The 27,604-nt window shown below is 42.9% G+C and overlaps 7 protein-coding genes across 7 annotated transcripts; 2 read left to right on the top strand and 5 right to left on the bottom strand.

Annotated features, from left to right (window-relative positions):
- Positions 1 to 2,576: 2,576 nt before the first annotated feature.
- Positions 2,577 to 3,037, top strand: AOL_s00007g172 (uncharacterized protein; the record flags this gene model as incomplete). Its single annotated transcript, XM_011120073.1, has 3 exons — positions 2,577 to 2,772; positions 2,834 to 2,913; positions 2,990 to 3,037. The coding sequence occupies 3 exons, from the start codon at positions 2,577 to 2,579 to the stop codon at positions 3,035 to 3,037; spliced, it is 324 nt and encodes a 107-aa protein (XP_011118375.1).
- Positions 3,038 to 5,458: 2,421 nt separating this feature from the next.
- AOL_s00007g171 (uncharacterized protein) lies at positions 5,459 to 6,271 on the bottom strand (the record flags this gene model as incomplete). Its single annotated transcript, XM_011120072.1, has 1 exon — positions 5,459 to 6,271. The coding sequence occupies one exon, from the start codon at positions 6,269 to 6,271 to the stop codon at positions 5,459 to 5,461; it is 813 nt and encodes a 270-aa protein (XP_011118374.1).
- A 373-nt stretch (positions 6,272 to 6,644) lies between these two features.
- On the bottom strand, positions 6,645 to 9,640 carry AOL_s00007g170 (uncharacterized protein; the record flags this gene model as incomplete). The annotated part of the gene is made up of 6 exons (XM_011120071.1): positions 6,645 to 7,289; positions 7,358 to 7,700; positions 7,760 to 7,835; positions 7,897 to 7,983; positions 8,058 to 9,076; positions 9,177 to 9,640. The coding sequence occupies 6 exons, from the start codon at positions 9,638 to 9,640 to the stop codon at positions 6,645 to 6,647; spliced, it is 2,634 nt and encodes an 877-aa protein (XP_011118373.1).
- Positions 9,641 to 10,804: 1,164 nt separating this feature from the next.
- AOL_s00007g169 (uncharacterized protein) lies at positions 10,805 to 16,702 on the top strand (the record flags this gene model as incomplete). The annotated part of the gene is made up of 9 exons (XM_011120070.1): positions 10,805 to 11,111; positions 11,210 to 12,011; positions 12,082 to 13,709; positions 13,868 to 14,436; positions 14,516 to 15,649; positions 15,716 to 15,926; positions 15,989 to 16,414; positions 16,544 to 16,630; positions 16,686 to 16,702. 9 exons carry the CDS (start codon positions 10,805 to 10,807, stop codon positions 16,700 to 16,702), a joined length of 5,181 nt encoding a protein of 1,726 aa, XP_011118372.1.
- A 4,200-nt stretch (positions 16,703 to 20,902) lies between these two features.
- AOL_s00007g168 (uncharacterized protein) lies at positions 20,903 to 22,630 on the bottom strand (the record flags this gene model as incomplete). Its single annotated transcript, XM_011120069.1, has 1 exon — positions 20,903 to 22,630. One exon carries the CDS (start codon positions 22,628 to 22,630, stop codon positions 20,903 to 20,905), a length of 1,728 nt encoding a protein of 575 aa, XP_011118371.1.
- A 460-nt stretch (positions 22,631 to 23,090) lies between these two features.
- On the bottom strand, positions 23,091 to 24,159 carry AOL_s00007g167 (uncharacterized protein; the record flags this gene model as incomplete). The annotated part of the gene is made up of 2 exons (XM_011120068.1): positions 23,091 to 23,723; positions 23,788 to 24,159. The coding sequence occupies 2 exons, from the start codon at positions 24,157 to 24,159 to the stop codon at positions 23,091 to 23,093; spliced, it is 1,005 nt and encodes a 334-aa protein (XP_011118370.1).
- A 750-nt stretch (positions 24,160 to 24,909) lies between these two features.
- On the bottom strand, positions 24,910 to 26,715 carry AOL_s00007g166 (uncharacterized protein; the record flags this gene model as incomplete). The annotated part of the gene is made up of 2 exons (XM_011120067.1): positions 24,910 to 25,879; positions 25,943 to 26,715. The coding sequence occupies 2 exons, from the start codon at positions 26,713 to 26,715 to the stop codon at positions 24,910 to 24,912; spliced, it is 1,743 nt and encodes a 580-aa protein (XP_011118369.1).
- Positions 26,716 to 27,604: the final 889 nt, after the last annotated feature.

Below are 27,604 nucleotides of genomic sequence, written 5' to 3'. Positions count from 1 at the left end.
CGATCGATTTTTGCTTCCTCTTTTGGGATTGCAAGGTTAATAGTATACACACCAAGCAGCCGTTGAAGACACAGACAAATCGATTATGTGAAGTATTTACCCCATTTCTGGTAAAATAACTCTTCTCAATTAGGCCATGACGAGATAAGTTGAGGGAGCCATTCTATATTTCGGGATATAGAATCTCTTAAGAGTATGGTTATTATAAGTGGGCATTGGAGGCAAATCACTATAACTATGAAGTACCTAGGAAGGAGTCAGCCCATCGGCAATTGGCAAATTAATAAAAGTATTATTGGTCTGAGTATTTTACGCTCTATTGACTCGTGGCATGACTACGCACGGCAAGGATCTGAGGAGGTCAATGCGATACATTCTAGGGAAGAAAGAGGCTGATACGAAAACATTTACAGAAGAATCTCTCTCGGCCGTATAGATCTTTATGTGCATCAATATACATCTCGGTTGGAAATTTTCCACTTTTTGGGCCGGGGTGGTGTCTCCTCAATTATGCATATGACATGGCTATAGTCAGTGTATAGGGATAGCGCCATTACAGGACATATTTCCCCCCCACCAAATACCCAAGCACCTGGGAACCGAACATGATCAAGTAAGAATATGAGTGCGCCTTTGCTGTATGTTTTGGCAGTCTAGTTGTCTCTACTCAGCGTTTCAGAGTTGCATGCGAGAGGGGTCCTGGTAAAATCAAGCGAATTCATAGCAGTCACGATATATAGGGAGGTTGCTACGATTTTGTAAGGCAGTGACCTCTAGACAGAGAACTCTCCTCTTAAATGGTTCAAAAACTTGGCTTGTGGCTGCCACCCGTTGTTCATGACCAGGGGCGACCATTGGATAGAAAAAGATCAGATGAGAGCCGCCACCCAACACAACTTTTGCGATATGCAACATTGCAATAGATGCAGCATAAGACTGCAAGGAATCAAATCAAGGATGGCTCCTAGGTCTTTAGGTGGCCTGTGCCATGCATGAAAGGGCAAACAAACTGGGGTAATTGAGGGTATAGACTCAGTCAAGGCATATTTCAACTTCAAAGATAGCAACAAAATTTAAAAATATTTAAACGGGCTTTCGTGTTCGATTAGCCTGAGTTATAAGGAGCTTCGGACATGGTTATTGGATCACCCTGATATCGATGTATTCAGTTGCAAAGGGAAAGTGATTTACGGGGTATTAGTTTTCTGCTCCACGTTTGAACAAGGTATATGAACGTAAATAGAACATGGACTATTAGACACTACTTGCATGCCCACCTATCCAAAAAGTGCGGTAAACGAGAGCAAATCCAAGAACCAGAAGTATCTCATAATGTTTGTAAGGGTCGGCAGGTGGCCTTTCACAATATCTCCATCATCATTTACACGGTTTAAGATATTAAAATATTGGCTAAATCGTGGTAGTTGTAAATTGGGTTTGGGTGGCACCATGAAATTTGTATCCTGATTTACTTTGTAGTCGCTGTAGAAACAGCACGAGTCATGGAGGAAAAAATCTGCGAACGAGACCAAGTTATCCTAACTTCGTTATTCCGAAGCAGAGGTTTCAGCGTGCATTTATTGAGCCCATCGGCATTTACCGCACACTTGTGGGAAAATCGTGGCAACATGGTGGTCGAACTCTCAAAAAAAGCCAGGGATGAACGCCACTCAACGTTGGTATTCTTTTAGGCCAGGGGTAACACGTCAAAGCATGATAATTAAAACTTTATAGGTGGACACATAGAATGGAATGTTGGTGGTTTCTCGTTTCTAGAAGTAGAATCGGTATGAAGGTGACAGGAGAAATCGTTTTTGGAGGGTGCGGAGTCTCGGTACGTTCTGGTAGAAATCAGTAGCTGTTGGTATCAATTGATATCTAATCCATTGGACAGAGGTACTGCCATGCTGTGGTTTCGAGGCTGTGCTATTTTAAATTAGCACATCAATATTGGTCAAAACTACCCCAAGTTGGAATCTTTAAACCCGATAGAGTCGATACGTACTGAATTATAATGTATATCCTTCTGTTGAACTCGGCTTCATTAACACGGGTTATATTTTAGAACTCACGGACGCCTTAAAAGACTTCTAAACTTGGAAGACTTAGTACTATAGTCCTGTTGACAATAATCATATTAATGATGTGAGACAATGGACCCTGAAGTTGGGCGCCGTTAAGTCGTTCCTTAAATTTCGACCACTTGGATTAGATTCTGGACCCTGAGGTATGTGAGTAAGTGAGGTCTATGGTATACCCCTCGCAATCGTCGCGACTGAGGTATGCAATGTTCACCGTCCTCAACCTACTCAATTGCAACAGAGGGACAAATTCCTTAGCTCAAAAACAAATTATGTTTTATCTCGATATTGCTGAATCTAGGGCCCTAGGGCCTCATCAGTATTTTTTTAATACTTCTAAGAAGTTAGGGAGCTATATAACAGTGTAGATAGGGAGATGGCCCCGCCAACCGAGTTCTTGCATCATCAAGCACACCTTTGCAAACCAATCATTTATATTTTCCAATATTATTATCTTTTGTCTCATCCGAGTTGACCTACTGGATAACTGCGAAAATGAAGTTCCTCATCGCATGCATTACCGCTCTTTCTGCCGGGGCTTATGCTTTACCCTATGCCGCTCCTGTAGATGAGGTGCCGGTGGCCAAACCTGCGGCTTATAAAGTTTGCGATGGCGTTGGGATTCGTGGTACCTTCCCGGCTTGCTGTACGGCCGTGCACCTTGGTTTAATCTCTCTCAACTGCACACCGCGTAAGCCACACTTTGATATATACTACAAGCTAAGCTACATTGACTAACCAAATTGCTATAGTGTCGAAAAACCCAGCTAGCAAAGAGGAATTCAAAGATCACTGCGCGAAGACAGTACCCCAGTGTTGCTGGTTGGATCCCGTAAGTGGAGATGAAAATTTGAATATAATTTCAAGCTATTTCAACAAATAATTCTAACCTGCGATATTTTTTATAGAAACGTGGCACTATCAATTCAGTCTGCCAAAATCCTAGCGGGTTTTAAAGTTTATGACTGAATAAAAACGCTGTCCGCCTTAGAGTATGTTTACATAGAATCTTTCAAGAGTTCAAAAATAAGTCTGGTACATTACATCAATGAGCGCTCGCTGGTTTGACTGCTAAGCGGCATCGTTATTTCTCTGCTTTCCTTCGTGTATCTATATATTTGTCGCTAGACTAGTCAGCGGCGTCTGTTTTAATATAATATTAATCAACCTTCTAAACACTGACTTTGTCTAAGTGTGGATTCAGTTTTACCACTCGAAAGAATATGAGGTTAACATTTTACAAACTAGTAGTAACACACGGTGCACACACACAGAAACAAAACAAACCTAACTCTCCTAAACTGATTAATCAACTTTTTGAAAACCAAGTCATTTCAATCGGTTTATTTCTTGCTCGCTTTAACTGGTTGTTGAATAAGAACTCATTACCAAAATTTCGGCTTAAGTGCCTTGTGCTTGTGCTACTTCTTGGGTATATAGTTGAACCGCAGATACGGGTTTGCATGTTTTCTTGATATTAAAATTTGTTAATTCGAACCAATGCTTAATGGCAGGGGTGTCTCCCACGCATGGCTTTCAGCCGCCGAACAGGTGGGTCTATTGACAAGGGTTCGTTTTGGGGTACAGCTAATACTTCCACCTGATATACTTCTCGCTTTGATTTTTCCGGAGTTCTTTTTGTTATCCCGGACACTTTAGAACCCAACTGTCATCGCCAACTCTAAATTTTTTTATTGCGGACGCGTACCACCCTGGTGGAGCCCGTTAGGAATATTTGGTCGGCTCGGCGAGTCAGAGACCGAGAGTGGGGCTTGGACTAGAGCTGCAGAGCTAACATATTGGGCGAAAGGGAATCTCTCTCGTGTTCCACAGGTGATTATGTTAGCGCTGAGTCCCGCAGTTCTTTTCAAGAAGCCAAGAGACCAGGTGCAATGCAATGTCGGACAGGGTTTCTGGACATAAATCCGCTCTATGAACAAGAATGTGACGGAATATTCCGTCAGGTTATCCAAGGCACGGCATCGAAGAATGGTGTCTGGGGTGTTATGTGTGTCGACATATCTTGGTTCTTGGTATAATGCTTGATACTGCTTTCGAAAGCTTCTAGGGCAAGCATTTCTTTTCTCATGACCAACGCCACGATTTACGACTCGCGCACCATAGTACCTACCTTGTATACCCTTAAGGTGTAGTCACCATGCAATATTAAGTGCGCCGGTAATATTTATTTTCAGGTCTGTGAAGGTTTAAACAAAATCACTAGTGCTCTAGTTCAACTTCCTAAATTTTGTGGCTGGGATACTTCCAGAGTAGACATCAGGTTTAGGGTGGAATATACGTATCAACCTTCGATCCGGCACTAGTACGTGGAATTGGCTTCCTAATTACTTAGGTATACTTGGCCCACAAAATTTGTACGAAATCAGTATTTAGAGCCTTTCTAGTTCCTTTGAAACATCAGATGATCAGGGCTATGAACAATCGAGTCGTTTCTATGATCCCCGAGCTAGTCGTTTAAATATAGTTAAACTGAGACCAAACCTTTTTGATGATACCGGCATGGCGAACTAGTGACTAGGAGTCGACCCACTTGAACTCCTTGCATTATCTGCCACAAAGTGGAAATATACGCCATGATGTTATAAGCCTAGATATGCCGGCCGTTGATGAAAATACCATGTACAAATGCATGAACTTCCGTCCCGTGTTTTCACATCAGGCGTCCGGTCAAACCTATCTGTATTCTATGTATCATCGAACCGACGATAAAGTTCACGAGACGGAATTTATCCATACCTAAACTTAACATTCCAAAAGGAAATGACGCATGAATATTCCTTACGAAAAAGAAACTGACCACAAGGCATGTATAGTCTCATAAGATCAACCGTCGGCACCGACGGCAACTTCTATATCTCGAGCGGTGTCTATAGCTTAGGACGTCGTACTATAGGGCTGGAATACTTTATGCATCTTATCATTGTCTCGTTGCATGTACTTGGCGTCACCCGAGTTAACTACTTCCCTACTACCCCCTCTAGGGATGCTCTCGAGGCTCTATTTTCCAGATATCTTTTTCCGTCAATTGATCAACCGATCAATGAGTGGTGTCAAAAATCCTGGCTTACTAGCAGAGGGGACTCTTTTTCAGCTGAAACCTCAAGGCGGCTCTTTCAACTCCACATCCTAAACATGACGTAGGATAATGGGCTCTGTGTGCTTCCGCGTGCAACGAGACTTTCTTGGTCGATACTGTGCCCTTGGTGTCAAATGTACTTTCCAAAACTACCAAGTTAGGAGACTCCGGAAGATCTTTATCGAAACGATTTACAGTCAACCTTTTCTTCTTCTTTCGTTATATTCGGTTGATACGAGCTTTAATTTTATTAAACATCAAAAACATTTAGAACATGAGGCTAGGAAACTATAGCCACTTCTTGGCCATCATCATCTTCAAAAACGTCAATTTCCCCTTCGGCAATAAAGTCTTCGTCGCCAGTTTCAGCCTCATCAATAGTGAACTGAGCCTTATTTCCTTCTTTCCAACTCTCAGATGGAAGACTTTCTCCCAAGACTGCCCCTTTATTATACTCTCTCGTTTTCAGGATTCTTTTCTCATAGAAGATCTCTCGCACCCGGTAGGCAAACACGAAGTCGCTAGAGGAGCCAAAACTTTGATTATTGTATCCACCCGTCGAATAACCGACCTCCCCTCCCACTTCAATCGGGATACTGGCCGTTGTGGCATCAACGCCGAGAATAATATCGGCACCAATATCTTTAGAGTCAACATTCGTTGCGCTTCCGCCTCTAGCGATTTTAACGCCCGTAACCATATAGAAGTTGCTTCCTTTCCGAATACTATCAGATGAGGCCAAAGAGGTACTCGCTTTAACGTACTCCGGCGTCGGTTCGATAGAATACGTATCCATTTTAGGGATAGTATAGACGCTACCCTTGGAACGACCCCAAATTGTGTGCGCGCCTGCTGCAACAGGAAGCTGGGCGATTTTGGCCCAATAACCAATCTTGGATTGAGAATTGCGCCCAAGGTCCATAGTCCATGATTCTTTATAGGTATGATTGATATCTATATTTCCAGGAATTGGCAAAGGGGTCCCGATGACTGAGCCGGGGTCTCTCGGATCTAACCAAACGTGACCGAGACAAATGTTGGTGTCTGGCGCATAGTCGTCATTTGGAGGTCGTAAGTAAGTCTTTTTTGGCATTTTAGAACAATATGATAGAGAGACAGGATCAGTGATTTAGACAGCACTCATATTTGAGCTGCCATGTAAGCTGTAAATATAAAGCCCTTTCTTTATATATGTGGGGTCCGGTGTAGCCTTGTGTTGGCTTAAGAGTGCTATAACTTGATCCGAACTTCTACAGCCTTGTGCCATATATACGACAAATCGCCAAAAAACGATTGGATGCGTTTCAATTATGTGGCTGTGTCGATGCAGTTTGGTCGTGTTTCTTGAGGCAGTGCCATTGTATGCCAGCGCCGAATGAAACCTTAAACTTAATTAACTGCACTCGAAGTTTGGATGGTCCTGAACAGCTAATATCATATATCAGTGCATATCTTACTAGCTAGATCTAGATACTTTGTAACCATCGGTTGATCTCCATAGCGTGACCTGGGTATTTTCTCTTGTTATCGAAAAGCCCCCATGGATAAACCATCCTGCAGTCCGGTTTGTTGTCTCTGTTGACAATCGTGGACATAACTTGGAAAATCTTTCTAACACCACGATGGGACCACAGAATAGCTCTATCAGCCGCTTCTAGATTCGAATCCCCTTTCACTTTCCCTTGTTGTACCGAGAATTCTAGAATAAGGGCCGCAATACCGGCGGCTACAGGTGTTGCAAAAGAAGTCCCTGAAACGTATCGAGTGGGATTTCCATCGTTGAGATCCGATGGCCATGCTGCTTCAATCCCTTCTCCTAATGTCATAAAGTTATCATCGCCATCCGAAGCAATTGGCGAGGCATTTGATCTGACAGACTGTCCGCTAGCGGACCGAATGCTAATGACTTGACCACACATCCTTGCCGGGAATGATACTCTCAGTTCAGGAACGAGAGAAGCGGAATTAGACGCTGCGGCGAAGATTATTTTGTTCCTAATATGGGCGTTTAAAATGGCCCGGCGGATGCCATTGTCTTCACTTTCGAAACCAAGCGATAGCACAACAATGTCGACATCCCACCCGCCGGAGGATGTAGCGTACTCAATGGCCTATACTAAATTTTAGTTTTGAATAAAATATTGATAGTCGTTCAAACGAGAATAAGTTTTTGCAATACCTGTGCAACTATTCCCGGGGTCTTATCGTCAAATTCAGCAGCATCGGACACTTTTCCCACATATAAATCTACTTTTGCAACTCTTAACAAAATCTCGGAAACCGCAGTGCCATGTCCAACACGATCGCTTATACTGTATGGAGATTGGGTCCAGTCTTGGAATTTCGTAATCTTGGATCCATTTTCCCCCATAGCCTTTGTGATCATAGGGTGTGCAATATCGATTCCCGTGTCTAGAACAGCTACTTTAACTAGTCTGTCAGCTTGTCGCCTTCTGACGCTTAATATCGGATCAACAACTAGATCGTTCAGTTTTTGAAACCATAATTTAGCCGACTCAGCCCTGTAAAGAATTAGCTATGTTTAATTTTGAGAGACTCGGTTGAATTATTATAAGCTTACGTTGCTGGGGCCTCAATACTTTCCTGTGAATCGAACAAGCTTCCAATATTCTTTTTGGAGGCTTCCCCGAAAGACACTGTGGTTGTTAGTTTGGAAATAAACCAGTCTCAATTAGGGGTATGGTACAAGTAACTGACCCTTCTTTTTCCCCTGGTTAGTTTTGGAACCTTGGGACCTACGGGGGATCATAGACGGGCGGCTCGAGAGTGTTTTGGATCTCGAATCTGTAAGTGATTGCTTCTATCAGTCTCGGCGCTATCTATATAACGACACGGCGTTGTTCTGCTAGCTAGTATACCTTGACAGCTGTTCGCTGAAGATAACCCAAAGGATGTCCCCCTGTCAACTCTTCCTCGAACTACCGGATTTATCAAACCATGACCAATGTTTGAAAAGGAACTGGCCTGGTGTTGGTTCGGTATTTGGGTATCACCGTCGTCGACTATGTCTAATAGCTTCTCTTGGCTGTTAGGGAATTGCTCATTGTTAGAGGGTCGTGCTCGCTTTGGCAGCGGCTTCTTGAAAGCTGGAAGGTCCAGTAAGAGTTTTAGAACAATTTCAGTTCTGATTATTCTTCTACACGTATCTGCGGGCCTTTCAGTACTTCTAATTGCTTCGGAGCGATACTCATATCGGAAAAGGTTGCCGAAGCGGAGACAATTTCCGATGGCATCGAGGTAATTCGATTTGGTCGGATCATCATATTCCCGATGCATTTTCAGGGATTCTTTGATAGTTTCCAACCCGAAGTTATTCTTTGCGCTGAAGTGCTCGTCATTATCGAATATCGGACCGTATTCGATTTCCATCAATAGTCTCGCGATTTCCGTGTATCTTCTAGGGGTATCATAGTTGTTTGGAATAAATGACTGCGAGGTTGAGGGAGCTTGGCCTAGTAGACATGAAATATAGGGTGATTCACGGTTGCAACCCTTTTGAGAATCTGATGAGCTAAAGAACGTGACATGGTTACCATTCCAAGAGTCCATAGCTGATGCCTTTTCGGAGTCGCAAGACATCAAAAGGAAGAGGGCTAACTTCGCCGCGAGCTCTCTTCGTTCTGTATGCTTGAACAAGCAAGACCCTTTTAATTTTGACGACGGAAGGTTAAAGAACCCATCAACCATAATCATTTCTTTGAGGTTCCTGATCGGGTAAATATTGGGATTCATAGTCGGTAGGTCAGAAAGCTCAGGACTTTCAATAAATGCCGCCAGTGCCTTGTCAAAAAGAAGTAAAAGGCCTTCTTCGCGCTGTAAAGCAGATTTCACAACTTCACATAGCCTCTGAGCTTCGGTGTTTTTTGCTTGAGACTCTCTATGAAAAATTACAAAATTCATCAGCATCTAACCTAGATAAACCTTGGAGGTGCTGCCTGCCATCGTTAATTTTGCGGACTCAAAGAAGGTTTACGTACTGATCAAATCTACATTTGATATTATGCCACTGCGAAAGCTCCGGACAATACACAAATCCATCCAGGCTCCACTTAACTAAATGCAGTGAATCTGAGGGAAATAAATCCGTCTCTTTGATGCTAGGAAGTTGTATCATAATTTTATGCCCAAGAACTGGCGGGCACTTCTCAAGTTCAGTGGCAACGGTCCCAAGAACTCGGGTAACCAGAGCCCGGTACTCGCAATCAAAATATCGAATGAACTTGTCGATTAGATCGTGGTAATTTGTCATAGGCCCGGTACCTTGCTTGACCGGAAACTTTATCCTGGGTATGGTATCATCAAGAAGCTGTCTGTTACTCAAAATTTTAATTACATTTTGAGCAGCTACACGGGCCTTATTTCCTGTCTCCAACTCAGATATAACAAAAACTGAGCGTGGCATCCCGGTTGTCAATTCAAGAGCTCCCTCTGTCTGGCGCATTATCGTAATAATGTCTTCTAGTTGTGAGTATCCCCCCAGATGGATGCATATGTTTCCGCACCCCAGGCCCAAGCAGTAACTATCAGTACCTGCCGTGAATTTATTGTTCACAATGTTTTCTAGAAGCTGAAAGAGCTCTTCAAATAAGTGTACCCCCTCAGGGGGGATTGATTGGGTATTGGAATCAGAGGAGTGATAGGAATGGTCCATTGAAATGAGTTTCATAAAGTCAGCCTCGAAAAAATGACGGAAGTTGTCGAGCTGATGAGCCCCCAGTCTTTCTCTAAGGGACCCATGACGAAAATTTTGATAGGTGACTTTTTGTGGGATACGGAACCGTAGCCGATGCTCATGGAATTCTTTGAGTAAGCTCGTGAGATAGTAACTTGTAACGCCAAGCCTCATTTTACCAAGGCATCATAGACCTGATAGTCTCGGAGTTGTTATTAGAGTATGAAAAGAGTGAGCAGCTAATTTCAAAATGAAATAGAAACCAAAATTCTGTCAAATGCATTTCTAATACTAACCCCGCACCTGTTGTTTGTTGACTTGATTTACCCACATTTGATTTCGTGCACGTCACGTCCGTGCCTTAGGTATACATATATATGTGAGGTTTGCTTCCTGCATAGGCCCATGAAAATGCTTTTTTACACTTATCAACTTAGTTTCCGACATTCGTATCTCTATAGATTTATGACATAAATCGCGCAAATTCCCGAATAAAATGTTTTAAAGCAGACATGTCTCGTTAGCTCGTCGTCGTCCTTAAAATATATAAAAATTGAACCTGTTTAAGCGGGCGACTTGATGAGGCAGAAATTGCGGCCTTGATCAGGTCTCCATCAAGTTCGTAGGGTCGAAATCATCATCCCCGCCATCAGTAGGTATATATACCTCGGAAATTGTGGATTATAGAGTTATTACAGCCACTGACACGCATGTGGTAGACTAGTAGAGACTTTAGATTTATGAAAATCGATATTTGCATATAGCTGGCAATTACGCAAGTTGGCGCTTTGAAACTCCTGCTTCTATTGCTTTATCGTCAACCTGCGCCCATAGGTAGCCGCTGCCGCCACTAGCTAGCAACTACACAGAACTTCTATCTCACTTTCCAGGTCTGGGTACGAGACAAATCTCACTATAGTTCTATTCAATACAATGGCGAATATGATTGCCGGGCCTAGTGATGATTTTGAGCCCAGCGGCGACCCAGAGGAGCCTATCTTTATATTGGCCTGGGACTGTGACGACCTTCTTCAACAATGCTTGCGCGAAGCAGCAGAAAGCAGCTACATTGAAATAGAGACAATAGAAGATTATGAGCGACGATTTACAGCATGGCAGGAGTATCTTGGGGTGTTTGCGGAGAATAGAGTCAGCTTAGACCGCCGACTGTATAAACAGCCTGAGATTCAGGATGTTGTTATTCGCCTACTACTTATCTTAAAGCGAAATCTCGATCAGCGTAAGTACGAATCCGATTCTAGTTTGAATTTTACACCTCCTCTATGATCAATGCGGAAAAGTAGTGGCGCCGAAAAGCCTAATATAACGTGCGCGCAGTAACCGAGGTGCACGATGTTGCATCAGGGAATCAGGAGTCGAAAGTTCAACATTCACCTGTTCGAGACCCAGAAAACCCTTCCAATTTAATTGACGTGGATCTCAGCGTCGATGAGATTTCATCAGTCATAACCTATTCTTGTGAAGCTATTGATGAGGCTCTGGTGGAGCTCAGTCAGGTAGCAGTCGCTATCCGCCAATCGTCAAAAAATAGCGAAACAGCTCGAGCTCGAAAATATGCATCGGAAAATCTAGATTTGACTTCATTAGAAATGATCAGTGTCCTAGCACTAGAAAAGCTTTACCCTAGCGCCCCAGAGAGCCTAATCTTTCAAATAGCACAGAGCATGATAGACCGTTACGCTCGGTTGAAACTGAGAGCTTTTCGGCACGAACAACTGAAAGTAGATATCAGATCACGGCCTCAAATTCCCAAATCGTTGTCGCCAACAGTTCGGGAGCAGAGTCAAGAAGAATTTGTCACCATCGATAATACGAAGCCCGAGACTTTATTACCTCCGCAGAATCTTCCTACCCAAAACCAGAATATCTTGCCACCAAAGCATACAAAAAACCCGCAACTGGCTCCGACAATAACATCTGCGAACTGGACACAGTTCCAGGGAAATCTAGACGTTCTCCGTGGCCCAAGGTCACGATCTGGGACAACAGTTGTATTAGCCCAAAAGAACGAGCCACCAATACCACGATTTAAGAGTAATCAGGATAGGAGATGCCAATGGTGCTTTACTAAAATTGGCGACGACTATATCAAAGAGGGCCGCTGGACTATCTCCGGAAGGTATGGCTATTTCTAGTCGTAAGAGTATATTGATCTAACTAACGTTCACTCTCACGAAACTTACTGATAGGGAGCATTACTGTAAGGATCTAGAGCCGTTCTTCTGCCTTTCTGAGGAATGTGCAGGCGCGGTTCCAACATTTTCATCAATAAAAAAATGGAAAAAACATATGATTAGACACCACCCAAGCTGGCCACAGCATATCCACTGGCAACCACTCTGGAAATGCGATTTGCAAAGCTCAAATTTATTACCTGAGGGCTATCAATTGTGTCATGCTGATACTCATCTCTCTGATATCTTATTCTCAGCTCCAAACAAATTCTCTGCCCATTTCAAAACTGTTCATCGGAAGTTCTGTCTTGACGAAAACTATGCTCCCAAAGAAGGGAATAGTATCGAGGAAGGAGACAGTCTCGAGGTCAGCCGTCATGCCGCCCACAATAAGGTCCTTTTTTCAGAAGATACTATTTCTTCGATAGCAAAGGGCTCTATTGTTGAGGACTTCCCTGAGGCGAATATTTGTCCACTCTGCCGTATGAAAACTAAGGGAATGGAGAACCAGGAATATTCGTCTAGTGGGCTCTCTCCCCGAGTCTCAACCGAAATGGCAAATCATATTGCAGAGCATCTACAGAATATCATGATATTATCACTGCGGTTACTAGATAGCCAGGATACAGAATCTTGCGACTTTATGCCTCATGGAAGCATGACACTGACCGAAAGCTGCCATAGATCCCTGTCCGACTTCCATGAAGAAGGCTCAGATTCAAGTGAGCACCCGTCATCTAGATTTAGCCTCACGACTGAAAACAATCGAGAAACAGCCGAGCCTATCTTTCAAGAGCCCCCCGAATCGGTCTCACAAGATTGGTCTATGGTCACGAATGATTTATGGAGCAATTACCCTGGTCTCGATAATAATCCCGAAAATGATTTGATTCTGAGAAACATACAGTTAGGACAGAAAAAACAGCGTCTAAAAAAATCCGGAGAACTAACTGTCTATGACTACACTATCGGATGGATTGGTGAGTGGTTTGGGGGCGCAAGTCTTGTATTTGATGAATGTCATCAGGACCCACGAGGTTTACGCTTCGATTATAGCCATCGCTATAACTGTAAATTCGGCCGCATTGGAAAGCACAATGTTGTCATTGCATGTATTATGGCTGTTCTCTGGGACCCATTTGCCATATATGGGATACGAGACCTTATAGAACAGTCACAAAGTATTTTCCCAGCAATGAGATTCTGGTTTATTTTTGGTGGAATCCAGATCAGCCTCCCGATGCGAAATATTCGCTTCGGGGATATTATCGTCGGACAATTAGAAAAAACTTCCCTATCAGGGGCCCCGGCACCTCGTCGTTTCAAACGGAATATTATTGATTTTACTACCGCAGCCGCGATCGCAAACTATCCTACACTCACAATTGAAAGTATTGGTGTTAGAGGTTCACCAAACACACTACCGCCAATTGCTCGAGAAGGGATCTTAAAAACTCAAAAATTGCCACCAGCAGTTTTAGGAAGTGAGGTACTGGTGAATATGAAGGATTTCCAAGAGAAGGCGGCATTTCTCGCAGATGAATTGAAAGGCCCGACGTCGACACGCACACGCGGACACGTATCTTTGGAAAAGTTCTCCCCAGATATTAATTCAGGGTTCGATACCATCCCCAAAAATTATGGTAAATACTTCAACGATTCTGGCTTCAACGCTGCCACTTTCTTTATTGCAAGTCTAGTCCTCGGCTACTAATCGTTGACTCCTATTTTCGCACATCTCTAGAATTAGATATCGAGCCTCCTAACCGTAGCTATTTTTATGCACATTATGGATGGATAGGATATAAATACGAGGGTAAAGCCTCCGAGACTCAGCACAGTGGTTCAGAAAATGACAGGATTATTTTCACTGGATTCCAGTCAGTTAATCTAGACAGCCAATCCCCCTGTTTATATATTGGCGGATACACCGGACCTCGAGGACCGGAGCCAACTTGGCTGACAGGCGACCATGATTGGATTGCAATTATATCTTTTACAACCGCCGCATACGGCAAAGCACTTCTCAATAACATCCAACCTGCGGATAAAAGTGAATATAGACAAAGAGCCCGCAAGTATGTCGAGACTATAACAGATAGACTCAAGATATATCTACCTGACTTTGGAAACACCCTCAATTATGGCGTCAACGAAGCCGCCATCGAACAAATAATCCCTCCAAAAGTACAAGCGGCCTGTCTTGGATGGGTATATCATCTAGGAAACACTATGGACAAAATTGAAGATGGGGACTGGGTGCATAAGTTCCTCGAGGAGAACTTCTTGGTTTGGATAGGATGTGTAATCCTATTATGTGGCGCCGGCTCAAGTCTAGATATGGTAGTGTCTTTGAAGTCAATGCTTACAGTAAGTACAGATGCTGTTGAGCTTTTTTAGTTTCCAAAAATCTTGTTTACAAAGTTTCTAATACGTCCGGTCAATATAGAGAGACAAGGGTCAAAAAACATCAAAGATTTTGTCGCAGGCTGCAATGCTCCTCCGTCATTATGGGAAGAGAGGTCCATTGCAACTGTATCGATTTAATCGTAATATATGTTTCAAAGAGAGCTCAGCCAACAAAGAAGTCTTTTGCATGGCAGATGACAAGCCGTTTCCAAATTCGCCTCCAGTTTATTGGTTGCCAAGATGGGCAGTTGCGAAAGTACTTCAATATCTTTCACCGACTGAAATTATAACCGCTATTCAGAATATAAAGCCTTTTCGGACCGGTTTAGCTTTCTGGAATTCAGGAGAGATCAAATTCGATGGAGAGCAGCTTTCTTATTTGTATTCTTGGAACAACTACGCATTGTCAATCGCTGAATCCGAATCTAGCACTTTCCAAACTCCGGATGTGAGAGATCAAATCATTAAAGCCTTTGACAAACAGCTGGAGTCATTGTTGAACACAACGAGGTTTCCCTTACCCTTGACCAACTTCAACATCTGTTGGATTGAATTTCAATACGTATATCCGGGCAATAGAAATCATGAACTGGAATGGGAGGACCTTGCAGCTAAGCTTACTTCTATTCCCAAAATAATGAGGACTATTGAACAGTTTTGTGCTGAAATAGCGATTACCAGTTCGGAACCCTTTATCAAGTGTGACTTCGGAATTAAACTAAATGATGAAGTCTTTACTGCATGTCGTCTACTCCGCGAGGTTATTTCTTCTGCGGAGGAGCCAAGAAAACCCAAAAATAGAGATGAAGAGCCGGTCTACGACATACACAGAGCAGTCCATTGGATTACAGAATTTGGTACAAGAGGAATTAAATCCCTTAAGGCTATAATGGGATCTGATACAGGAGTGATTGCAAAGTATTTGGCCATTGCGAGTCATTGTGGACCAGATTTCTTGCCTAAAGTTTACAGTCGTCTCGTAGTACCAAGACGTATAAAGGCCACTACTTTTGCAACTCTGGTATTTACGTTATCAAGTGGGTTTGGGAAAGCACTAAAATTCCTCCACGACGACTTGGAAATAATAGAAACGTTAGAAAGCACTTCAGACGAAAAACTGAGACGGTGGGAGAAGTTCTGGGACGATTTTCTTGATTTTATTTTGCCGCCACAGGTATAACAAAGATAAAACATACTCAACGTTCTAGAACTTCAAACGAGGACTAATTTGTTTTAATAGAGGGTCTCAGAGGTTAAAACCGTCGACGATTTCAAAAAAGAGATCAATACATTTGTAGAATATTCCAGGCTGGGAAGGTTTTTCCCACCGAAAAGCACATTTATCAAGAATGTCGTCGACAAAGCGGTGAGCTTAGGCCAAGACCCTTCGAACTCACTCGACACCAAGGACTTAGCGAGGATAGCGTTGTACCAGCCAGTCATATGTTATGGTGAGAAAACTCAATAAGTTGATGCTCAAATGATTAACATTAACAAAAACGTATGTGTATAGACGATAGCGGATCAATGAGACAGGGCACCCGTCGGGACGACTTGAAAGATCTCGTAAAAACAATCGCTAGTGTCACTAGTAGAACAGCTCCTGATGGTGAAGGCGTCGAAATTAGGTTTATTAACCATCCTACCGCTCCCCACTATAGCAAGCCAAGCTTGGACGCAATAGACTCGATAATGGCAGAAGCGACGTGGGACGGCTGGACACCTATAGGAACTAACCTTAAAGAAAAAATACTCGAGCCACTTATCTACTCGAAACTTAGATTAAACAGTAACGTCCTCACTCGACCGGTTCTTATATGTATAATTACAGACGGATGCCCAGAAGGAGGACCAATGTCAAAAGAGACACGCGATACCTTAAGGGATAATATTGTCGAGTGTGGTAGAGTGCTTGCACAGCATGGTTATCATGTAGATGGTAAGCCACAACTATAACCCCATAGGCTACAAGACCTTCCAAAGCGTTTTCTCTTTCTTCTACCTTTTAAAAATTCAAACTACTGTCAATATTCTCTAACTCCCAGAAAAGCCGTCAAGTTTTACATAGCTCAGATTGGGGAGGATGAAGAGGCTACGGCGTGGTTAGACGAATTGAGAGATGCAGGGCTCGATCACGTTCTCTATTGTGCCACCGGTATGATTTATCCCGCAGTTTGCTTTCAAATATTTATGCAAGATAGACTATTTAGTAGCAGAAGAACTCTGACGAGACATCATATAGAACGATTAGATGACAAGTGTCGAGAATTACGGGTGAATCCCCGAAAATTAGAGCAATGGGTGAGTATTAGTCCTCTTGAATCGGTGTCTTGGACTACCGTATACTATCGACATCAATCTTACGACACGTTACGGCCGATAGCTAACTTAATAATTCATCCATAAAGATCTTAAAGGAATTAATGTCATCAATATTAGATGTCGATGAAAACTGAGAGGTGATAGTAATCTGACTATTGCTCGTTCAAAAAAGGCCCCAACATTTTAGGAATAAAGTGCTAGATTTGTTCCGATTCTCTTTTCAAAGAACTGCTTTTTTATTCATTGCTATGCATGTGCTAGAGTATTAACTCTAACCAATGTTCCAAACTGCTTGTTCTAGATCGACTTTTAATTTTATGTAATTTTACATATCTTCCAAGCATTTTTGCCAAACTTGCTACCCGTTTGACAGGCTTCTCCACTGGTTAGTCCTCAATGATGAATTACTAAACATATTAAGGCTATGATATACCCCCTTCAGGTCTAGGTATGGGACAACTTGCCCCTTTCAGCTCATATACTTGCCCCTTGACATGTTGCTATTCGAGTTTCGTGCGACGTCTTAGAAAAATATTTCAAATCAGATACCTTGTATACCTCCTATTATATTACTACAGCCAAGTAATACAAAGTATCAATATAACTCTTTTCGCATTGAATTCATAATCCCTACGAGGCATTAATATCCTAAATATTTACTGTTTGTAAAGATTAAATATCGGGCTAATCTTCTTAGCATTGATACACAATAAGCTCTAACGTTATATCAATTACAAGGCTACCTGTCTATCATACATAGACAACTCTCGTTAAAAAACCAATAGCGGTAAAAATTTGGCCCGTATTGGGAAGAAAACCTTCACTTCTCCATTCCTCTTATCTTTCCACGTATTTCCATAAATAATAGCCACTCCGAGTATTGTAGACTTATCCTTCAAAACAAAGAAGAGGAAAATATCGTTGGTTGGTTCGAGACTAACATCGTTGGCGAAATGGGGTTTTCCGGCCGAACCTCTCATCTGCAGTCAGGTTAAACGGTGTATTGACCTTTCGTAGCATCAAAAGCACTCCAAAGCAAAACCCCGTCGAAAGAAGAAAGAGAATATCGAATACAGCTTTGACCGTTCTCTCATCCATAGGATCCATCGCTAGTATAATTACCAGAATGTTTCGTATCGGAGGGGAAAAAACCAAACAAGAAACTTTGGGCGAGAAAACGGGGTGATGTAACAAGTTGAAGTTATGGAGTCAAAATGAAACCCGTTGAAGAATTATAACATTATAATAGCTGAGTATGCTACCAGTGACCCCATAACCCCCCATCCCGGGGGCCTGGGTAACATAAAAACACAATTGCGCACAAGAAATAACCCTCAAACAACACAGATGAAGGTACAAAAGACACGGCCCTTCATTTCATATTTTCCTCCTTCTTTCACTCTAGAGTTAATAAGGTACATGACGGGCTCCAGGCTTTTCCCATAGCTTAGCTCATGGCAGTTCGAATTAGGCTCCTGTCGCGTGTTTGATCTTGCCGCCTGTCCTCCAGAGGTTCCTGCTACCCATTTTTTGGTTTATCTTTGTCATTTGACTTAAAGCACTTTGTACTAGTATACTTAGCCTCAGACAAATTGTTTTTTTTCGTTTTCTGTTTCCCTTGACAGTTTAGGCAATGCTCCTATGCGTCGAATGAACTAATCAATAGAATAGAAAAGGGAAAAGGGAAAAGGGAAAAGGGAAGAGGGAAGAGGGAGGGGGAAGAGGGAGGGGGGAGAGGGGGAAGAATAGAACACCGTGAACGTATAGAAGGTTAAACCTAGGATGCCCTTCGTGATTTCAGTTAGAAGTCTCATCTGATGGTTGGTAAAACAAAAGCACAAGGACACCCCGTCAACCCCGCCCAACATGCAGCTACCTGGTAGCTAGGGTAGTATAACTTTTTTAGACCTCCTACAGCTCTCTAAAGGAATGCACGTTTCGTGTGATGAATTAATGGATAGAGCAGTAAGAAAGCACGTAAAGACGTGTAAACGATTCGATTCCTAAAATGAAACAATTAACAATATAATTGGCAATCGCCGGTACAAGCACAACAGGACTTAGAAAGCAACTACTGAAATAAACTAAACGTTAAATCAAAAGGCGAAATGACGATATGACCAGTATTGTTGCTCAGGCCTGTGCATATGCTAGCCTAGGGACCATGAGAAGTGAAGCGATAGAACATATCTATGGGTACTCATATGTATTAGCGATGGTCTTGAAGGTTATCTGGCTTCCGAGATAAATGCAGGGAATTTTTGGTACGAAAAAGCAGCTCGAAACTTTTGGAGCGTATATATTACGACAATTATTGCTAAACTCGATAGTGATTTAACTAGTATTAGAAACGTTGGAAGGCATTGATGGTTCTTAGAACAGTCAGAAGGATATTAGAGCCTCCGACACTGGTAGTAATTCAATACTGTTCCAGATTCCAGCCATGAAGTTTGATTTGATACCAATCAAAGATTGGCACAGCCCTATGAGAAAGGTATAAAGGAACAGCTAAACTACCACATCGGGGTACTCCATTCTTTCAATTTAATCACTTTTGGCCAAATAAAACCTGAACTGGGGAAAAATATTCCAGGACTAGACACCACATATATAACAAACACAGAAGGAATTCTTACGGGATATGAAAATTCTGAAGCTGCAGCAGCACAAACCCTTCAATGAGCCGCTCAACTTCTGCAATCAGAGGTGCATAGTATCCCCAATGGCTAAGTGCCACATTATCGGTACCTCTCGTACCCAACAGAGTACGAGTGTATACCATCCCTTGAGGGTGCGCTGATAGGTATGGTGGAGAGATGGACAACATCTCTTCTGGCAGGAAAGAGACTTCTTCTAAAGATAAAGATAATGTCTCGAGATCTGTTTGCAATAGAGAAAAGTCTTGAGGTATTGAACCCTCACAATCGGCCGATACCTGATCCTCGGTTGGTTCGTAGGTAATATGATGAGTCATTGGAGTAGTTTCGAAACACCACATATTCGAGAATACTGAGAATGGAGATAATACGTATATACTCTGTATGTGAATATATAGAGCTTCAATGAATATAATCAGAATTTTTGGTGGGCTGCTTTTGATACTGAAAGCATGCGATTGGTTCGTGTATGAGAAAGAGGAAAAGAAGTCCGGGGACAAGAAGGTATCCAGAAGCCCTTTATATATTAATATATTTCAACCAATTGCATGGTGGTCACATAGTTGTTGATGTATTCACTAAATCCTTGAAAAGGATTTTCTTTAAAAAAAACATATATATGAACAAGTCAACTCTATAGGACCCCCTCTGCCTTGGGAAATCATATCATAGGTTTACACACGGCGGGATAGTGCACGAAGGATCGTTGAAAACTTTAAAAATCTGTGCTGCCTTGCGAAATAGTATTAATATTAGGCAGCGCTCAAATTCGACGAAATACTATGCATTTACCAATTATTAACCTAATCCTACTACATGTGCAGGAGTATTAGGGCCCTTTTAGGCCTCCTTTAGGATGCTCGGCTAGCGCTATAGCCTGGCTTCACAACGGCTGCATATGTTACATGCGTATACAGAATATAAATTAGGCATGCAAATTTTAACAACTATGGCTAGAAAGAAGATTTTGTTAAGCTCCTTAATACAAAATACCTTAAATTCTTAGGTTTGATGATTGATCCTCCATTTCGAATTCGTAAAATCAAATGTATATCGTACCACATGCATATGAACTTCGATCATGTTGACAACACACCGACCTAAAAAATACAACAGCTTTCTGTATGCTGTCAGGTACAGCAATGCGATGTTAGGGAACGTGTTAACGGACGGTGGCCAAAAGGTCGTATTCGCCTGATATCTATACTAGTTTCGGTATATCTAGTGGTGTTTAAATATGCGAAGAAAGCCGAAATTGAACTAGATCAATAGTAGTTACATACACCGCTTTCTCAAATGTACGAAGTTCTGCTTTAAAGCTCCTAGCTAGTTAAGCTTCTAAGGGCTATAGGCTAATTACAGCATCGACTGCAAAATAAATTACATTTTTAGAACAAATACCTAAAAGTAAATTACTTACGTTGTGGCAACCAGGGCGAGAGACCCACTTATCCAACCTGCCTCGGATCCTGCGGAAACGGCGCAGGCCAACTAACCCCCCTACTATACGTATACCTCTCCTGCAACCTCTTCAAAGTCCCCTTCCCCAAAGGTCCTCTATAGTACGCCTTCAAAAATATATAACTACTCTGCATAGCTTGATAATAAGTATAAACAGTCTCCATCTCCTCTAACAAAATCTCCAAAATCCTTCTCAACACTGTATAAGGTAAATCCGTAATTCCAATCCTCGGTGGCAGGGGTAACGGACGAATGATATAATCTTTACCATTCAAACCCCTAACTATGGAAAGGTATGTATTTGAGAGGGTGGAAGAAAGTGGATAGATTCTTTCCCTTTCTATGGGGATTTTGGAAGGGTGGTTTGAAGGGGGTGATGGGAGGATTAGACATTCGGTTGCGAGGAAGAGGCGGTAGTATTTTTGGCGTAGGGTGGATTTTGTTAGTGAGATTTTCTCGCGGAGGAGGTCGAAGACTTCTATTAGCGTGAATTTTACGGTTGAAGTGCCGCAGAGTTTACAGCCTGGGAGCCTTTTCTTGGGCGGTGTAGACGAGGATGTTGATGATTCGGCACGATCTTGGGTATCCGGAATATCATCCCTAGTACTGATCCCATTATTATCCTGAGATTGACCGTTACAGTCGCAGTAGTCCGGAAAGTCTAGTGCCCAGAGACTTTTACTCGCTGTTCCCAAGGGTTTATAACAATGTAAACAAATACTTTCGTAGGAAACCCTTTCGTAGGAAGGTTGTAACCACCCTTTTACTACTTTTATCTTTTTCCCTGCTTCTTCATCTCCATTTTCAGCGTCAACCACTACTTTCCTCTCAATCTCATCTAAATACCCATATCTCTGTACCCCAGCCAGCTTCAAATCCGATGAAATATCATCCCCTCGTCTCGTTTTTATAACTCGCGCCGGCAACTCATATTCCGGTTTATACCCCGTCAGCCACGATGGCGACGAAAAGCATAAATGATACTGTTTCTTATTCAACGACGCAAAAGTATCTTGGTTCTCATATTCTGCCAAAAACCTCTCTGAGCCCGTAGAAATCCTTTGAGAAGTCGAAGAAGATAAAGACGACGAAGCTGACGATGTTAAACTGGTCAGAAGTGGTGGTTTTTGAGTTAACGTCGTATCCCGCGGACATCGGTGATGAGCACACCATATTGTACTATACTGCCAATTCTTTCTCGAATCTTGGTTTGTTTGTGATTGTTGTTGCTTTGAGTATTTAAACCCGGCGAGGTGGATGGGGTATAATGATGGTGGGTAAAATATCCCTGTCGCACTATCTAATAAAAGTGCTGTAGAGCAGGTGGGAGGACATAGTATATGACTACAATAAGGACATTTATGTGGGTTTGAAGGTGCATAGTGTGACACCGGAGTAAATATACGACGATGAATACGAGTTATACATCGTGCACGGGAGATGTCTTCAGGACACTTGGACGGTGGGATTGGGGGGCATAGGTGGCGGAGACCTTTTGTGGAAAGAGAGAGGGAGACTCGGTCTCGGAAGGTAAGGTATTGAAAGATTAAAGAGAGGATGTCAAGAGATAATGTAAAGAATGGAGGTGATTGAGTGGGAATTGGGGTGTGTGATTCTATTGATGCTATGCGCGCGAGAGAGGCGATTGTGGGGCTAGGATTGTCTTTGGGACGGTCGCGAGAGAGCTGGAGTTTTTGGAGGGCTTTGGATAGCATTTTAAAACCTGGAGACCTCGTTTCTTTCGTAATTTGTGTAAATTGGAACGCGGATAAGAAACTAGATGGTACCTGGTGGGGGGTTTGAGGTTTATATCACGATGCCGACGGGTGCAGAGGGTTTCGATTCCATTCGGGTGGTCTTAGTTTCGATATAAGATCCCGATCCACAACGGGATCTTTCTGCATTTTCTATTGGCTGGATATGCGAGGAGCTAGGATATATCCCATAGTATCGAGCCTTATTCTCAACCTTGCCTATGCCTCATATCAACAATGTGCTAATTTAACTTATCTGGAGATGCTGTTCATTGGAGGTGAAGATGCAGTCGTTCTAGATTACATGTAAAAGATATATATACCGCCCCATATGCAATTTTATACACTTTCAAATTTGCAAAGTAAATAGTTACCCGGAAGAATTTCATAAAATCATGATTATGCCGAAAAGAGATCCAGTTTATTTGTCGCCTTTATCGCTCTTCCTCCTTTTTACAACCTTAGCCACCGTTGTCACCGTCGCCGCTGACGGGGCTTTTCTCTTTCTCCCCCTGGTTTCTACCTTTAGCTTAACAGCGGCACTACTGCTGCTGACACCTCTCTTCCCTTTAACCTTCTCGCCTGTGCTCTCCTTCCCCTTGTCCGCAATTGCAGTACTTGGAGTAAACGGTCCTTCCTTCCCTCCAAATCTCGCTTTATACTGTCCAGGACTTTCATATTTCCCCTTCAACCCCCATATGCCCAGCTTCTTAGCTCTAGCTTCCTCTTCAGCGGCTCTATATTTCTCTTCCATCCCCTGACTTTTCCCAAATTCTATACCATAGGTACCTTCGTAGACCTGCGCCATGCCTGTTTTAAGCATTAATAACCCAACATCATGTTTAAAGCCGAGTAACCCCAGAATTCCCTTCCGTTTCATAGAAACAGAGCATACGACACGCTCGTACTGGTCGCGACGGAGGAGATGGGCACGGACGTTATGGGAGGTGAGAAGGTTTGAGAGGTAGCTTAGGGATTCGGAGGAGTGTGGTTGTGAGGGTTTACCGAAGTGAGCACCTTCGGGGGCGTCGACACCGGCTATTCGAATGTGAATCTAATATAAAGATTAGTATTAAAGATATATTTTTTTTGATAGAATACAAGGGAGGATAGTGTACCGTTTGTCCCTTCAGCATCTTCCTTCCCTCGGGTATCTGCCGTAACCAACCCCAACCGGTCCATCGTCCACCAGGTGTATGAAACAAACGAAAGTTATCTGCATCACCCACACTGACAACCTTCCCATACAACCCTTTACGTCGGAAAAACTGTGGAGGTAGTGAATTCGAATCGGGATATCGCTTAAAGAAGTTTCGATAGAGATACACTAATGTCAAAGTCGCTGTCGCAGCGGTAATGGACGGAAGTAGAATATCAATCGCAGAAGGTGGTAAAGAGGTAACATCCGATATCCGGGCTTTTAGAGAATTATAGGAGCGAATGAGAGGGTGTTCGGGCGGTGGAGGTGGTGGTGAGATCCATGATGGCATTGCGGTGGGAGGTTTCGGAGTACGCTTTAGTTAGCCGGGAAATATCGTAAGGATCGAACTCGGTATTATGGTAGATGATGATGACAATAGATGAATTGATTTTAGAAATGTGGATGAAGGCATTTCCTCTTATGTCTTATGGGAACCTCAGGCCGGATTTCGCGTGAGATGGGGGCTTCGTCCGGGGTGAACAGCTGGCAGCTAGTAGCACCGCGTGACGAACTAACGTGGCTGGGAGTTAAGAGGCAATCAGTGCCTGCCTATGCGGTGGAACTGAAAGAATAGGTTAGCCAGCTCAAATTAATGAGTAGCTTGTGATGATTGTTTGAATGTATTTGTCGATGTGCCTCGAGGATGAGGCTCACTCGAGATTAAGTCGTGTGTGCTGGATGGCTGCCGCATGTTTGGGGGGAAAGTGTGGTTGTGGTATCATGAAGCCGATGGCGCTAGTCTACTTTTGGCAATTCTAGCTCAACACCAAGCTACTTAGATGCAGATGTTAGATGCAGCGTATAAATACCAGTGATATTACCTTGACGAATTGAAAATACCTATCATCAAACTACTCCTAAGTCATAGGGTAATTATTTTACGGTCTTCTTCCTCTATCTTAATTAAAATGTTAATCTATAACTACGATATCTAGCCTACAGCCAGCTATCGCGCAGTATAATTCATAATACCGAGAGTACGCAAACGCTTATGAACATTAGTTATATACAAGATACTACGGACATAATAAGATAATGATCAATGCAAATCAGACACCCACTTCTTCAAAATATCCTTACTCTTACTCGCCCTCCTCCTCATCGACTCGACTGTTGTCTCTGACGGTCTTCTCGTATTCCGACTACTACTGCTCTCAGCAGCCCCCTCAGCCTCCTCTTGCCCTTTCTCTTCAGCACTAGATTTCCCCTTCGATTTGCCTCCCTTTCTCTCCTTTAGCCCATTAACCTTCCCCACTCTATCCCTCTCTCCTTCCTCTCTTCCAATAACTTCCCCAAAATCTCTCCATCCGTTTCGTGCCCAGCTCCACGTCCAAGTAGTAACACCAGTTTGATCGTCCAGCATCCATGCTATATCGTTTTCTTTCCCCATATCCACTCCAAAGCTATCACCTGTTTTTAATTTTGAATCCGTTCCTAAGGTTTCTAGGAGTGTCAATTCTGATTTCTTTCTTAACTCTCTCAACAGCGGGATCATGGTTCCTAAATATGGTACCGATAACCTATCCACTTTGATCATAACCCTTTTGATTTTACTACCACTTTTTAAAAGTCTCCATATCACGCCTTTCAGGCATAATACCACAAACTTCATCCTCTCTTGATTAGGATGTCCCAATACCAATTCCATATCTTTAATCATATTAAAATCTTCCTCGTTAAGAACACTACTAAAAGTAGCTAGTCCTCGGTCTCGAACCCTGAATCTTGTGTTCGAGTATACTACTTCCCTCATTATTTTGCTGACTTTGGGAGAGATGAGGAAAAGAGAGTAGTGGTCGAAACAAGGCGAATGGTGTTTTAGGGCAATATCGAGTGGACCATGGCTGTACCGTCTTTGCAGGGAAAAATAGTTGTGAGGTCCTGAGAGAAGTACTTCCTTTTGTAAATGGCAGTATAATATGATCTCCCGTAGGATGTCGTATGGAAGTGAAGATAGTCCGGATTGCGGCTGAACGGCCGGGGTGTCTGGTGGAGGATTTGATATCACCCTTATCAATTGGCCAATTAGCAACTATCCAAATCTATGTCTCTGTAAAAAAGGATGAACATACTCAATTTGTTCCCCCTTCGGATTATGCAAGTCCGCGAACGAGGAAGCCACCTCAACCCTAACATTCCCCGCCTCATCCCCCCAAGCCTTCAACAACTTCTCGTGAAACTTCTCAACCCCCTTCCGCTCCACCTTCACAATCTCCTCAACTCCAATATCTCCAACAGGGAAATCCTTCCCATGAGTCCACTCAGATTTATATTCCAACTCCCTAACCGCCACCATATCCGCACCAATATCCGTCCCCAATCTCTCAAACTCCCGTTTTAGATTATATTGCCAAGTATTAGACGATAACTTCGAATACACCCCAACTTGTAAATACTTAATCCTGGCTCTATTAACCTCTCCGATAGATAACAAGAAAGCACGGGTAAAATTAACCCGAAGTTTCAAAATAAACTTATTGGAGGAATATAACACCTCCAACGCTGCATTACTAATCTTTTTATCCGCGAGGAAGAGGCCGGATGAGGCCCCGATATAGTGGTTCACCAGTCTATTCGTGAAGTTTGCGTATGAAGATGTAGTAGTCGAGATATCTTGTTTTTGAAAGTCGGAGATAATGATCGGAGTAGAAGATGTTAACAAGTATGAAAAGATTTGAAAAAGAAGTTCGTTGGGGAGACGAGAAAGACCTGTCGGAGGAATTGGAGATGATGAAGGCGGGGTGGTGAGGGGTGGTCGGCAGTGGGTGAAACAGTGGTGGGAAAGGTTGCGGTGGACTTTGTATTGGATGTACTGCGCATCCGGCGATGTTTGAGAAGCCTTCATTGTGAATTCTCAAGATTATATTACCGATATATATATCGATATACCAGATGAAGATATTGTATTCGAAGTCAAGTCGAAGGCTGAACAGGAACTTTATATAACCCAACAAGGCCGTCAAGCAATCGAATTGATATTAATATGCATCACTTGCAATGCAATGCCGCGGATCCATGGAACTAGTCCGCCCACCTGTCAGCCCGTTAACACGCCGTATGTATGTCAGAGAAAGAACAAGTAAAAACGTTCCAAACCCGCCAAAAAGGACAGGGACCGTGTGTCTGTATTCCAAGCTGGCAAGTACACTAATTGTACCTTAGATCCACTCGAAGCGATATGATACGGTACCTACGTTGTCCCGTACCTGCGGTATCCGTATCTTTCTTGGTTTCAAACCCGAACAATACAGTAGTTCCACGCGAGGAGCTGAGCTGCACAACCATAAGCTTTAAAGCTACGTAAGCACAATCCCGCCAATCGATTAGCTGGTTGGAACGTTAATTCAACCGATCATTTTCCCAATTGCAATTGCCAAAATCGACATTATCCCGGCTATACCCATATCCATTATCGAAATCGAACCCCATGATACCAATTAATCCCGGTTCAATCTAACCTAGCTCTAGTCTCTGGTAAGTTAGCAATGGCAACACAAGTACAAGGGGGAAAAAAGGAATAAAAGCCACGATGTCCCGAAAAAATCTTGACATCAAAAGAACCCCGGACGCCACCACGTCCAATTTACCCAAAAAGAAGCCTCCCCTTTTTGAGAGGCAATTGATGCAAAAAAATGATGATTGAGATTTGCTCCCATACGGATTTGAACCGTAGACCTCGACATTACTAGTGTCGCGCTCTACCAACTGAGCTATAGGAGCTTCTTGAAGTTTTC

This window comes from Orbilia oligospora (genome assembly GCF_000225545.1).
Source record: "Orbilia oligospora ATCC 24927 unplaced genomic scaffold scaffold00007, whole genome shotgun sequence".
Classification (NCBI taxonomy): Eukaryota; Fungi; Ascomycota; class Orbiliomycetes; order Orbiliales; family Orbiliaceae; genus Orbilia; species Orbilia oligospora.
The sequence above is the reverse complement of the archived record's forward strand: the minus strand, read 5'-3'. Positions and strand labels throughout refer to the sequence as shown.